Below are 15,143 nucleotides of genomic sequence, written 5' to 3'. Positions count from 1 at the left end.
GTACACACTCCACTGCACTCCCTCTCGGGAATCGAACCTCGGACGTCAGCGCCAGAGGCGATGCCCCCTAACATTGCGCCACGGCGTGTAGTTTGTTTATTTGACAGCATGTAGATCGGGGTAATTACATTCACGGCATTCGTAGTCTGTGTCGCAATCTGATTGTATGGGTGGTTACCTACCAGGTAACACTTGTGGTTGGCCAGCAATCTGCTAACATCCGCCACGGTGCCTTCAGTTTGTGAGGAGCAGATCATAGAATGGTTGAAATAGTTTACTGTCAAATAAATGCAAAGAGTACGCGACACGTGTTTCGCCCTCATTCTGGGCTCATCAGGCGTACACACTCCACTGCACTCCCTCTCGGGAATCGAACCTCGGACATCAGCGCCAGAGGCGATGCCCCCTAATGTTGCGCCACGGCGTGTGGTTCGTTTATTTGACAGCATGTAGATCGGGGTAATTACATTCACGGCATTCGAAGTCTGTGTCACAATCTGATTGTATGGGTGGTTACCTACCAGGTAACGCTTGTGGTTGGCCAGCAATCTTCTAACATCCGCCACGGTGCCCTCAGTTTGTGAGGAGCAGATCATAGAATGGTTGAAATAGTTTACTGTCAAATAAATGCAAAGAGTACGCGACACGTACAACCATACAACCCCATCTGACACAGCTGTTTTCACATAAATAAAAGTGCACTTTTATTCAAGACTATAACCGAAGAATAAAGAAAGCAAGTTACAGTTGGTGGTTGATACGACAGCTTGCGTGGTGCAATGCTAAGAACTGCTGATTTCAAGTGACGGTGAGATACGAAGAAGGCAGCTTCGCCAGCGTTTGTGTGTCAGAACCCTTTTATGGGGGGGCGGTAGTATGCATCGTGGTACACTGCAGACCTATAGCGCGTCTTTATGTCAGATGGGGTTGTATGGATTGATTCTGAATGCGACTGCGAGAATGAAAAGTGAATAAAAAAAAAAAAAAAAGCTAACCTTTACCAGTATCATAAGTTACACCGGCTGTTACAGACTGAAATCAAATTTATGTTGTTATTCTAAAATTGTAAGAATAAGAGCACTTCACTTCTCGAAGTGGAGCCGTGCGGGATCGAACTCGCCACCCTCTGATACCCAGTCAGGAGCTGATACCATTACGCCACCGCGGCGGTTGTAGTAAGAGTGTCAATGTGGCATGCTAACGCGGCTTTTTTTTTTGTGCAGTTATATTTTTGAATAAAAGCGCATGTGTTCTGTTATTTGTACCTTTTGTGAAAGTGTTTCTTTGATATATGGACTTCAGGCTTCATACGTTATATAGTTTATGCCTACATTTTGTCATTTACTATTAGAATATGAAAAACGTTTCTGTTTTAAAAATGTGTTTGCACAGACTACTATAGAAACGGAACACACATGAAATGCGTGTATTCCAAATAACACTATATTATTTCCACTCTAAAACTCCACTTCAATCCCAGATAATCAAATCAAGGCAAGGCATGAGCTAGGAGAAATTCGTTCTAAGTCGGTGGGGGGATGGAATAGCTGGCTGCTAGTAGCTTGTGTTTATCAGCACATTTAGATGACAAAGGACTCTGGCGGAGAGGTGCAAACGGATTTAAGACGCGATTTAAGGTGGGACGGATTTACAAGTTTTTTCGTAGGCTCTGGTAATTCTAGTGTTAAGAGATCTCCATATTGATAATGTTTTTCCATTATTTGAACTATTATAGTCCAGGTTCTTCCAGTGACAGTGCTTTATTTTTATTCAAAAGTAAGTAACTTCGTTTTAGGTAATCTACTCATCATTCCTTAATAGTACATCTTTATCTGCTCCTTAGGTGATATTGTCTAGTTTGGATTAAGATGTAGGCATAGACCATATCAACAAATATTAATAAGTATATGCTTTGACCTCAGGGAATGCTGGGTCAGGGATCTTTCAATTAAAATTTCAGAAAAGGAATGGATTTCAGCCATTCACAAAATACTTTAATTCAATATGTATCAGTCATGCCATAATTCTGCCAGAAAATGTTAATCTTTCACATATAACTCTTTTAATATTATCTAATTATCTATCCAGAGCAAGAAACAACCTGTGAACAAGTTAATAAAGTGCTTGCACTGTTAGGTCTAATATTTCAGGAATATTCTACAGTTGAACAATGTTTGGGTAAAACATTTCATGTATCTCTTGGATTGTTATCGATCTAAAACCACTCCTCAGGTTTTAACAGCAGTACTTTGAGTAATACCAGATAGAATAACATTATGCTATGAAAACTCTGCTGTGGTATTCTCTACAACACTACTTTCACAAACACTGTTTCTGCTTAAGTGGAAGAATCATAATCTTATCTTTTTCATGAGACTTATTTTTAATACAAGCTATATATAACTTTTTTAAATACTAAAATCTTGCAATTAATTTCTGAAAGTGAAAAACTACAAATAATATTATACCTGTGCATTGTCTAAGAGTAGTATTGGAAGGGAAACAGAGTTACAGAGCACTGTAATAATAATAAATAATAATTCATTACATTTAGGTAGCGCTTTTCTCAGTACTCAAAGCGCTATCCACACAGGGAGGAACCAGGAAGCAAACCCACAATCTTCCACAGTCTCCTTACTACAAAGCAGCAGCACTACCACTGCGCCACCTGTGAGGACACTGTGACCCACTGCCTTAAACTGAATTATTGTAAAATCCTCAGTTGTGCTGTATTGGACATTTAATGGTGATCATAGCCCCAGGATTTTTTTACATAAGCAAACAGTACATTATTGTCTTTAAAATATAGGAGTACGGTGTTTGCAAGATATATTTATATTTTGTAACATGCAACTTGCAGGTCAGATCCTCCTCTGCTTAACCACAGTTCATCAGATGAATTGCAACTAATATGGGAATTTGATCAGAGAATAGATCTAATGCAAAGTGATTTTTTTTTTAAAAGCAGGACCCTGAAGTTTCTTTTCTGGAAGATACCATTTGCTCCCTACTAGGTGACCCCATCCTTCCAGTGACTGATGGTGTTCTGCAGGGGGAAGCTATACAGGAAGTTGAGCAACAGAGACAGAGACTACAAGAACAGTGGGGCATCCTGAAAACACAAGGTTAGAGGTTCTTTCAGCAAATGATTTGCTGAATATATGCCATCTTAGCAGTGCTAGAATACATCCTGCCTCAAGGCAAGCAAGTTTGTGTTATACCACATATAATGAAATAAAATTTAATTACCACCAGTGTCACATTAAGTATTGTTGATGCATCACAGAACTTGGTCCCCAATTCTGTTTCCATCTGAAATGCTATTTGTATGAAATTTGCATATTTCTCTTAAGGCTGCTTGGAGAACTGGTGACATTACATTTTTTTGTGTGCATGTATTTTAACTGGTATACACTGGCACCTCACCGGATAAAAAGTTTACCTTGTGAATAAAATGTCTCCATGACCCAATCCTGGATGAAGATTGTTCAGAAAATAAATTTTTTTTAATAATGAAAGCATACAGTAAGAACAGCTCCCACTGCATTGTTTTACATTCCTGTATTCTCTGTTGGATACCAAAGAGACAATAAGCAACTCTTATTATTAGTCATTTAGATTGGTATGCAAACATCCATTTCTCAAGATATTGGTTTTATTGCTTAACTAATCAGTTCATTAATTTTAAGGTCCTTTGTGTTACATGTATTTTATAGATGAAACACCTTTTTCTGCAAAGAATTATTAAAACCATTCTTGTCAGAGCCAAATAAATCTAAAATGTGAAAACAGGATTGACTTAATTGAATTAATACACAAAGTCCAAATTAGAGGACTTGCCTTCTTGTAGGTTGTGGGGCTAACACTGCATTCTTTACTGTTTTAAAATATGCTTGTACCCCATTTGTTTCTATTCAAAAGCATTACCACAGCAAAGTAGAGAAATCTGTCTAACATATTCATAGACTGCAGATACAGACAAACTATTATAAATGTCACATTACACCTATGGCAGGCTCTGGGTTGTGTAGCCCCGTATTACAAACTGCAAAACAGTGTCCTGTAAGCAAATAGTGGCAGTATGCCAGCAACTTGACTGTATTCTGTTACTGAATTTCTTGTTTAACAAAAAAAAAAGTTATTAGTGATTTGCTTCATTCACTTGTTATGGCAGTTGCTTGAGTTAGCACTTGTACCATCTCACCTTAACCACCTCATTCTGTACACTCATTGTTTTAAGAAAACATTATGGTCACTGTACATTAGATTTTCTGCTTGATTTCCACAAAAAACAATTAAATATTAGCACTGGGTTAATTTATTTGTTTATACTGGCATTCCAAGTACAATGTGTCCTCAAAAGAAGAGCACAGGCTTCACACAGCCAAATGTGGCATGAGTAACTCAGAGACGCATGTTTCCTCTTTTATAATGTAGTGTATACATGTGCAATTTGTAAACGGTCTTTATTCATTCCAAAAATCTTCCAAAGTATTCCAAAGCATTTGGTACCACTTAGCATTAAATCAGGACTGGACAACATTCCATTACAGCACACATGTTTGCACACACTCACACACATACACACACAGAACGATTTTGCCTGTTTTACATGGGAATATAAATCTTGGGAAGAAAGAGATTTAAAGTGTTGCTTACTATAAACAGGGTTAAAAGTGCAGAAAGAGATACATTTGGTTTAGCTAAATCAACAGAGCCTTTGTTTAAGGCTTTAAGAAACTTAAGTATTGTTTATGTAGCTTGAAGTAATTGCGAGCAAATACAGTCCATGTGCTTCAAAGAAGTTCAAGTGAACAGCTGCACCTGTGTACACAGTATGTTGAATTGATACTGTAGCAGCAGGTGAATTCATAATACTGTTACAACTGTACATTTATTTAAAGGTTTTGAAGTTTACCTTTCTTTGCAATGAGCTTGTGCCCTGTTCAGGGCATTTCCCTGCCTGGGCCTAATGCTGCTGGAATAGGTTTTGCCACCCCCAGGAAAATTTTACACAGGTTAAGGTTTAGGCCTTCTACATACTTAAGAGGACATGCACTTTTGTTCTCTTCCTTGAAAGCATTTGTGTGTTGCTGGCAGTACTTGAAGGTTACTCACCCATCACTCTACTGGTTGTCTTACAGCTGTGCTCTCTTTTGCTGGGCATACACCTTGTGATTTTTAGAAATCGTAATCAATCTTTAGAAATTGTGATCAATCAACTACTCACTATGCACTATACAGTCCCCAGTCATATATGTGAAACTGTACAAGAATGTTTGGTCCGATTAACATGCTACGATGTGGGTGCTCAGAGTAAACGTGTACATGGTCCCAGTGGACAGTTTTTAACTGTTGTCAATATGCAAGAAAGCTTTACCCATTCAAAAAAAAAGTTGGTCAAAGGCTCCACAAAATGTCAACAACTAGCAGAACTGCATTATTTATTGAGCTGTAAAACTGCAAGAAAATAAAAAGATGTAACTGGAAATGCAGATGGTTGTGGAGGCACAGACAATATGGTCTGTCTATTTTGAGAGAGAATTGAAGGTACAAAATCTGTGTAATTTTACTATTGTATGTGTTTATTTTGGGTTTTTTCTAGTAGGAATTTCCCAAGGTACTTTGTCATTTGCCATTTAGTTGCATGTGTGTTATATAATAGTTCGGTTGTTGAAATTTAAAAGGCAGAAATGAGCATGATAACAGTAATACCCAGTGTACAATGCACACTCCCTGTGGTCGCTGCACCATGAATTTCAGAAAATTTAATAGCGATGTCAGAAAATCTGCTCATGAGACTGCTTACACCACAAGACAGCTGACTGAAATTCTTCTGATTGTACAACAACCCAATTGGAAGATGCAATTGAGTATTACAACCCCTCTCATAATGCACATGAAACAACAGCCGTTGAAACTGAACTTCATGCCGGATCAGAAGATCAGTCGGTGACATATGATTGGGCTTAAAATCATGTCAAAACAGCATATGAGTATTCTGAGCATTCTGAGTTAAAGGCCCAAATAAAAACTAATCTTCACTGTGGCACTGGTGGTCTGGCCTTAGAGTACCACTTAGAGTACATCTTGCCTGGCTGGGCTGCTTAATATAAAAAGATATTGGTACTATTCTTAGCGAAAGACTGACAGACTTCTTTGTGTCAGTATGTGAAAATGTAACATTCTCAGGCTCTCTGTCCCATCATGAATAGGCAGGAAATTTTGAAAATTGAAAGCACACTACTTAGTGCTGCAGCCTCATGGATCCAGCATCCTGGGTTGAAACTCCATACTCAGTTTTTGTCTGTGTGGATTCTACAAGTTCTCTGCATGTCTGCACAAGCTTTTCTCTCAGTTCTCAAAGGCATGGATGTTAATTTGTAAATTCCAAATTGATTCAGTGTGTGTTTGTGTGTGTGAGAACTGGAACTGCAGTGGACTGGCACCCTATCTTGGGCTGTTTCCTGTCCTTGATCCGATGCTGTTAGGATAGGGTCCTTTGCCCTGTGACCATGAACTGGACTAAACTGATTTAGAATGTGTCTATGTATGAAGCAGGATGCCAGGTGGTTTTGCTGTATTAAAGATGCATGTTTGAGGCGAGTTCACTGACAGTACCATGTGAGCAATGCTGCTAATACCATGAACAACTGTAGTTCTGTTGTTTCTGTGTACTTAAGTGATGATGTTGTAACAGTTACCAATGATTTCAAAAATATTTCATTAACTTTTTTTTTCTTCCAACCATCTGTTTTTATACAAGTCCAGTACAAAATTGAAAAGGGTAAAAGACTGTCCTGCATGCACTAAGCGGAAAACAGGGTTTCATTCAATTTGTGGGCACACTTACACTCGCATGCTAATATCCATATTCACTCAGACAACATTACTTACATTGAAATCACAGTAAAATATAGGAGCAGATTTTAGACCTTTCATTGCTGGAAAAATGTGCATGAAACAATGTCTGACGGTGTCACTTGAGTTTGTTTTCTGGAATGTATTGCAAGATATCCTTGTAAAGTAGTATATTAGTAAGGCTTGTAATAAATATAGAAAAAGTAACTGCTCTGGAAATTAACAAAAAAAAGTGAAAAACATTGATTTTTTTTCAAGAAGTACTGTTAAAAATGAATGTACCTTTTTATGTATCAATTTTTAATCTTCTTGTTACAGTTACAAGGACTGAATATTCCTGAAAATGATGTTCGGCCTTCCAAAAGAGACAGACCACCTGAAGAAATGCTTCAAATATAATCTATCACAACATGCTTTTCAATTAAACTTTTGGAAAGTTGTTTAACTTGGGTGAAATCTGTGCATTTTGTCTTTTTCTGCATATTTATTTGTTAGTATGGTGCCGTCTTTTTTTTAGTTCATTCTATTCATTTTCATAAACATTCAAGTCTGGAGTCTTCTTTCACTGTCAAGTTTTTCTCAGTTACTATGGCACATTTTCTGAAAGAGTCTTCACGTTCTCACAACTGTATATGCATTTCTCAAAACAGTTTATATGCCGCAACACACCACTTTGGTTTAGCCAAAAAAAGTAGTTCACTCAAAATTATAATTCATTCTTCAAAATGTAATAATTGTGTCACAAACAAGTCAAATACAAAGTCACTGGATCATTCTGTAGAGCCGAATCAGTTAAAATGTTTAGACATACTGTCATTTAATTAATTAAGAGACATTTCATTATACTTAAAAGGGAAGTTTCATTTTACAGTAAGTATTGTAATACAGTATAATGGATATGAAACAAAGTGGGGGAAAGAAGAAAACCATACAAAGCACTGTATACTGTTTACTGAATATAACAGTAAGCTTACAAGAAAGTGTAGTACTGTTACTGCAACCAATTGTACTATATAGCATGCCCTACATTATATTTGGGACAAAGACACATTTTTTCTTGATTTACTTCTCTGCTCCACAGTTTTAAATTACAGATCAAACTATTCAGACGTGATTGAAGTGCACATTTCAGACTTTTAAGGATATTTGCATAAATATCTTTCATCTTTTCAGTGATTTATGATTTTAAACTGTGAAGCAGAGGGGTAAATCAAGGGAAAAGTGTGTCTTTGTCCCAAACATTATGGTTGGAACTGTACATGACACAAGACCGAGCATCTGCATCACTGGATATCCTGTTGCTTCCGTCTGTCTGGCTGCAGATTTTCATGGCCCTCACACTGGATTTTCTTCCTTGCAATACATTGAAGGAAAACTCTTCTAGCATGACACAACCATCCTCTTCAAGCCTCTGCAGTGATGTCCTCATAGGCAGCATCCACTGCAGCAAGCAGAAAAGCTTTATTGGAGTCAGGAATGGAGGGTATTGGGTAGGTACTCCATCTGCATCCTTTGGTGTACATCAGACCATTCCATTTTGACATTTGAAGGATAGAAGTGGTCAGTATCCCACACTACAACCTGATGTGGCCTTACCAAAGCCCTCTCACTGTCAGGAATAGGATCCCTGAAAAAAGTGTCCAAGAAGGTCAAAAGTTGCTCGGTGTTGTATTGCTCAATCATGGGAATATGTGTACCCACTCTACTCTCAGATATTGAGGCATTGTCTTACTCCAGTGTCAATAACATTGGCTCTAGCAGCAAATTGTAAAAACGCCTATAACCACCAACAGTGCAACCACTAAATGGTAGACCACACAAACTCACAAAGCAGGGCCAGCAAACAATGAGGCACGTAGTGCACAAGCAAGTTCCAAACTGCTTGTGAAAGCAATTATCACCACAAGAAACATATGAATGGAGCTTCATGAAATGGCTTTCCATGGCTTAACAGTTGCAAACAAGCCCAATTTCACTATGCACAATGCTAATAATCAGCAGTAGTGGTGTAAAGCATGCTGCCATTGGACTCTGGAGCTTTGGAAACATGTTTTCTCGAGTGATGAATCGTGCTTCACTACTGACTATGACAGTCTGATGTTCAAGTCTGGCTTTGGCTGTACCTATAGAATGCTACCTTCTAGACTGCATAGTGTCTACTACGGTGGAGGTGGAATAATGTTCAGGGTTGGGCTGTTTTTCTGGGTTTATGCTAGGCCTTGTGGTTCCAGTGAAGAGTAATGTTAAGGTTGCAGCCCCTAAAGGCTTTTTAGACAATTTTTAATTTCCAACGTGAAAAGAGTTTAGGTAAGTTCCTTCTTTTCTATTCCAACGTGACTCTGCACCTGTAAACAAAGCCAGGTCAGGTGGCCTGCAAAGAGTCCTGACCTCAACCCTACCAACCGCTTTTTGGATTAACTGGAACGGCAATTGCAAGCTAGGCCTCATTTTCAGAGTAGTGGAGGTCACAAAGGTAGGTGAGGGAAACTCCATATTAATGGCCATAGTTTTGGAATGGGATGTCCAAGAAGCTTATATAGGGTGTGATGGTCAGGTGTTAACAAAGTTTGGCCATAGAGTTGTTTTTTTTTATTATTTCCTCTGTATTTTTTATTATAAAATTAATATATGCATTTTCTTATTTATTGAGCTACCATAAATGCCAGGTTTCTCCCTTGGGTCAAATGTATATCTATCTATTTATCTGTATTTAGTAAACTCTATCTATCTAAAAAGCAATTTCTTCAGGGCATTCTCTATTCCTGTTTGAAGTCTCTGATTATTAATAGTATGACTTTTATCTTTATATGAAATTTGATTAAAATGGTTGCTGCTTTCACATTTTTTAGAAATAGACATCATATCTCCTGAACAGCTTCTAATTACGTGGCATGCTCCATTAATGGCAATAATAGGCTTCTGATTTAGAAAATGGCTGGAACAATTGTTTATACCCATTTTGGCAGTCCAGGAATAACAACTTGCCTCTGCTATGTACCCTTACGTCAACCATGGGAAGATGTACAGTACTCTCCTGAGCAAAACACTGTAGCCTTTAAGAACTGCCGGCCCATCTTCAGTATGCAGTATGTCCATCGAAAATGAATTTGAGAGCTCAGGACGGATTCAACCTGCCCGATACGAATATTTCTATACGCTTAAACTGTTTTATGATACAGCCGAGACACTCCCGCATAAGCGCACGTCTAGCAATTGAATGTTTTGCGCCTGCTGCCCTCTGGTGGCCAGAATGCAAGATTTGCATTTTACAAGTGGATATTGTTCTTTAGAGCAGGTGTTCCCAACGTCGGTCCTGGGGACCCCCTGTGGCTGCGGGTTTTTGTTCCAACCAGCTCCTGTTTTTAATTGAACTCCTGGGCTAATTAAGTGAACTGCTATTTCCAAGATTCTGTGTTTTGGCACCAATATAGAAATTAGAAAACTAGGTCTAGTGATATATATATAAAAATATAGTAAGCAGTTATATGGGAATAATGTATTTTTTTCTTTTTAACAATATTTTCATCTTGATGTTCATTCTGTTTGTCTTTCTTTGTGTTCTAATTCTTTAATTAATCCATTGTTTTCTAATTAGTGGGTCTGACGCTAAAGTAGCTGCAGTCTTTCATGATTCAGTGTGGTTTGCTTGGGTGTCTGCTCGTTTTGTATTATTGTATTGTATTGTATTATTAAGATACAATGAAGGGAACAAACTGCACAGAGAATGGGTAAAATATAATGAAAACAAAAGTGAGTTAAGCATTTAACTCTATAACAAAAATGGAAATATTTTTAAATATCTTATAATAAATGTAAAAATCATGCGCTGTGCTTTTTTAATGTAGAATAAGAGAAGAGAAAAAATACCAGCTAATTAGATCAGTGTTGTCACTGATTATGAATCTGGTTGAAGCAAAAACCTGAAGCCACAGTGGGCCCCAGGACTAACTTTGAGAAGCTCTGCTTTAGAAGCATAACATGCGTCTGGGAAGAAAATTTGCCCAGTGACTAGAAACTAGGGATTTGAATTGTACTGGTAAAGCTGCATGCTGGATGCAAATAAATATGATACATTTAAAAGGCTGGTAGAAAAATAGCATGGCTTGAACAATACATGGAACAGGGGGACAGTCAATATTTTCAAAATTGTAAGGCAGCTTTACTGTGGGTTTTGATCTTAGTACCATTAAATAAGTTAGAAAATGTGCACATGGTGTAACATTCACATGCATCCAGAGACTTGGTGAACTGATATGAAAGCTGAAGCAGTTTACAAGACTTAGTCTTTTTTTGGTTGCTTTATCAAAGAGTCGGTTGTCACATTTTTGTTTATTAAATATTTTTGAAACAATGAACCATATTTAAAATTAACAGTGATAATATAATGTAATTACATGGGTTACTAAGCGACATTAAATATGTGCTTTACAATGTCATGTTAAAAACAGAGCACAAATGGCTTATAGTGCGTAAAAAGTTTCACACACAGAAGATTCAAATTCAAGTATTTAAAATGGGATTGACTGATGTGCTGTAAATAATTGTGGATGGTCTGTGACTAATTATAGCTTTTTCTTTTTTTTTAATTAAAAAGTTAAAAACCCCAATAACCAGGTATTTTGTGCAGTAAATACAATCCCCTGTACAGTATGTAAACCTTAACAACAGTATCACACCACTCAATTACCCACTAAAAGCAAATATTGTATCGACAATAAAGTGAAATTACCAGAAAAAAAAATAACTAGTGTGGCACGCGGCTGGGGGTGGTGCCCAGCCGGGACGCCCACGAGGACCGGAGGAGGGCTCACACCTCCTCCAAACCATGAGCGGGCGACCACCCTGGTTGCTTTGGGGGCCACGGGTGTAGAGCTTTGAAGCTCAACCTTGTAGGGGCCCATGGTCACTGCCAGGGGGCGCCCGGATGCCTTGGCAGCCCTGGACCTCAGCACTTCTGCCACACCAGGAAGTGCTGGGGAGAAGAGGAGCAGGGACACCCGGAGTGCTTCCAGGGATACAGCTGGCACTTCCGCCACACTGGGACGTGTCGGTGGAAGATTGCCGGAGCACATCTGGGGGATAATAAAAGGGGCCACCTCCCTTCATTGAGGGCTGGAGTCGGGTGAGGAGAAGGACTGAGCTTTGTGGAGGCGGCCTGAAGAGAAGAAAGGTAGAGAGCGTGAGAGACCTGGACTTTGGGGTAGTTTTGGGGGTTTGTTGTGTGTGCACTTATTGACATTTGTAAATAGAACTGTAAATAAATGTGTGGTGGTGAATTTACCATGTCTACCTGTCTGTGTCTTTATATATATATATATAGTTCCACACTATATATATATATATATAAAAAATTAGCATAAAACCACAATTCATATTACTCCCTGAAAGAAGGAAAGCACCTCAAATAAGTTCTCCATCTCCTCGCCATATATAAACTGCAGTTCCCTTTCTAATCCCTTCCATTTTTGTATTACTTAGGAGAGCTGCACCTTTATGTGTAATTAATAATTTCAAACACCTTTCAGCTGCAGGCCATTCTTTACTATAATAATGTACCGATTATGCAGTTGTGAGGTAGTTTATACAGTAAAATACAGTAAATATTCGTAATTCAGTCTAGGCTTACTGAATTTCTTTCTTATTCCATTCATTTCCAGATAGGAGACTTTTCTTGTGTGTGTGTTTGTGTAGAAGTGGCTCATGCAAGCGCCTCCACCAGAGTTTGGACTAATTTCTACTGGGCATCTGAGTGGCTGTCAGATGAGTAAAAGAGGAAATTGTACAAATCACATAAGTTCAAGCAACCACTGTTGAGGGAAAAATTGAAACCGTAAACTAATTCCTAGTTGAAATCGCAGAGCACGTTTCTCTGTTTTACGATGGACGAGTTGGCAGATTCGCCAATGCTTTTCAATGAGAGCTTGGGAAATTTAAAAACTTCCAGCGCTATCTGTTCAAGTATTTTCTTGACAAATTTCCTTGAAGAGTAAGTGTTTCACATTTACAAACAATTAGTCTACTGGATGCTGAGTTGTTTTGTGTGGATACACAGCCAGACAGAGCTATCAAAATAGGTACTGTATATACTCGTGTATAAGTTAGGTCTTGAAACCCGAAAAATCGATCATAAAATCAGACCCCGACTTATACGCCCATTCAAAAATGTGACACTTATTTATTTTTTTACATATTTTTGCCTCCTCCAATCTCGCATCAGTTCCTCAGACGCATCGAATTTTGTTGCAGCGGCACTGTTACCAATTTCTTTCTCAACTTCAACAACGTTTAATTTAAAACCAGCTTCATATTTTCTTCTGATCGGACGCTCCATCATAGATAAGGGATGCTCTTCTGATAAAGGTGTATGAGGGTGTGAGATACAAAAAACACAAATCAGTGTAAATGTTGCTTTGGAATAGTTCAGGTATTACCATGTGGTTACGTAGGCACAATTGAGAGAGAGAGAGAGAGAGAGGTTAGGAGCACTCGCTGATACAGTTACTCTCTCAGGTGGGCGTTAGCATATCATAATCTCTTGGACCAATAGCGTGAGTTTTCTGCATTCGACTTATACAACCGACATTATAAAATACCAGAAATTATACAGTAAAATCAAGTCCCGACTTATCTGCTGGAGAACTTATCCACAAGTATATATGGTACTTCTCACATTATATGCTAGTGCCCCTTAAAAAGCTTTAGCACCTCTAAATTTTGGGATTCTCTCAGAAATAAAATGCAAGTGTGATTTAGCTAGCAATTCTCTTGAGGATAAGGGCATAAAATGTAAGCAAACATCCATTCACCCACTACACCTGCTTTATCCTGAGTAGGGTCTTGGGGAAGCTGGAGCAAGTATTGGGCACAATCCCTGGACAGGGCACCACGCTTTCACAGGATGAACACACACTGGGACCGATTTAACATCACCGATCTGCCAAACCTGTAAGTCTTTGGACTGCAGGAGGAAACCCACGCAAATACAGGGAGAACATGCAAACTCCATGCAGGACGTGAACCTCAGTCTAGTCTCAGTCTGAGGCAGCAGCACACTGTGCAACCGTTAATCACACATATGATCTAAACAAAAAAGAATACCTTCTAAAAATAAAATGATAGCAGGGCTCCTCAAACCTGTACTCCATATCAACAGAATCCCACTATAAAAGCTGACTGAAATGCACAAATAGAATTTAGCATAGGGACATTATGGGAGAGTGGCTAGCCTGTTTGATGATGTTTTGATGAGGTAAGAATGCTCAGTTACCTAAGCAGCAAAATAAAATGTTTACTCAAAAATGAATAAAAATATGATATGTTTTTGTAATCAATCTCTTATTATTTTGATAGTACTGATTCCTCACAGCGCCAGGGTCCTCGGTTTGAATTGTAGCCCAGACTCAATCTCTGATTGTACATTGCATATTGTCTTTGTGTCTGTATGTTTTTTTTTTATTTTCTTCATCCATCTGATTGCCATTTCTATACTGACCTACATGTTGATGTACACAGATGAGAGGGTACTGTCAAAGGCTGAGTGACCTCTGAAAACAATACATCTGGTAAAACAAATGATGAGGTGATCAGGTTTTCTTTTTCTTTTCTTTTTAATGCACTACACCTGGTTGTGGTAGCATCTTCAATGAACACTCATCCATAAGGTGCCCTCCAGCCGAAGTGAGCACTCCGCCTTGCTAAGAACAAGTTACCACTTCCTAGACGCCAACTTTTCAATATTCATTGGGTGTACTCATTTTATAGATGCATGTCCATGTAATAGAGCCCACCACATTCTTTCTCCCCAATTTTCAAGTCTCTGTCATTATAATAACCAGCACTTTTGAATGCTGCACACTTTCTTGTTTTATTTTTTGCCCCGAATTTGTATTTTCCGAATTATTATGTGGGTCTACTTCAGCTGTGAAAGACTGTGCTGATGAAAATGTACCAAGTTGTACAATAATATTCTTTTCTCATCTCATCTTCTCACACCTCTTTTCCTGGCAAGGGTTGTAACAGCAGGCTGAGCAGGTCAACCGAGACTTCCCTGTCCCCAGCTACAGATTGCAGCCCTTCCTGGGGAACTTCCAAGTATTCCCATCATCCAAGAGATGCAAAAGAATGTAACTGCAGCCTACAGCACCTATGATGTCAGTCACATAACCCCCCACAACATCAGTCACAAGATGTGTATTGTGTGCCTGTTTACACTATGGTGAGGATCAGGGTTGTGGGAAAGTTATCTGACTCAAATAATGAGGATTATCAAGAAAACCAACTGA

The 15,143-nt window shown here is 38.6% G+C and overlaps 1 protein-coding gene across 4 annotated transcripts in view; it reads left to right on the top strand.

The window, feature by feature from the left end:
- The window catches only part of hdac10 (histone deacetylase 10), a 313,475-nt gene extending 306,175 nt beyond the window's left edge, over positions 1-7,300 (top strand). For 3 of the 4 annotated variants that reach the window (XM_051924423.1, XM_051924431.1, XM_051924418.1), the window contains 2 exons: positions 2,966-3,125; positions 7,180-7,300. In XM_051924423.1, the coding sequence (XP_051780383.1) occupies positions 2,966-3,125; positions 7,180-7,202 (183 nt within the window). In that variant the 3' untranslated portion in view covers positions 7,203-7,300. The remainder of the gene's footprint in view (positions 1-2,965; positions 3,126-7,179) is intronic. The other variant, XM_028808978.2, reaches the window with a different exon arrangement.
- The last annotated feature ends 7,843 nt before the right edge of the window (positions 7,301-15,143 follow it).

This window comes from Erpetoichthys calabaricus, chromosome 1 (genome assembly GCF_900747795.2).
Source record: "Erpetoichthys calabaricus chromosome 1, fErpCal1.3, whole genome shotgun sequence".
In the NCBI taxonomy this organism is placed as follows: Eukaryota; Metazoa; Chordata; class Cladistia; order Polypteriformes; family Polypteridae; genus Erpetoichthys; species Erpetoichthys calabaricus.
Note: the sequence above shows the minus strand (reverse complement) of the source record. Positions and strands in the feature narration are given on the sequence as shown.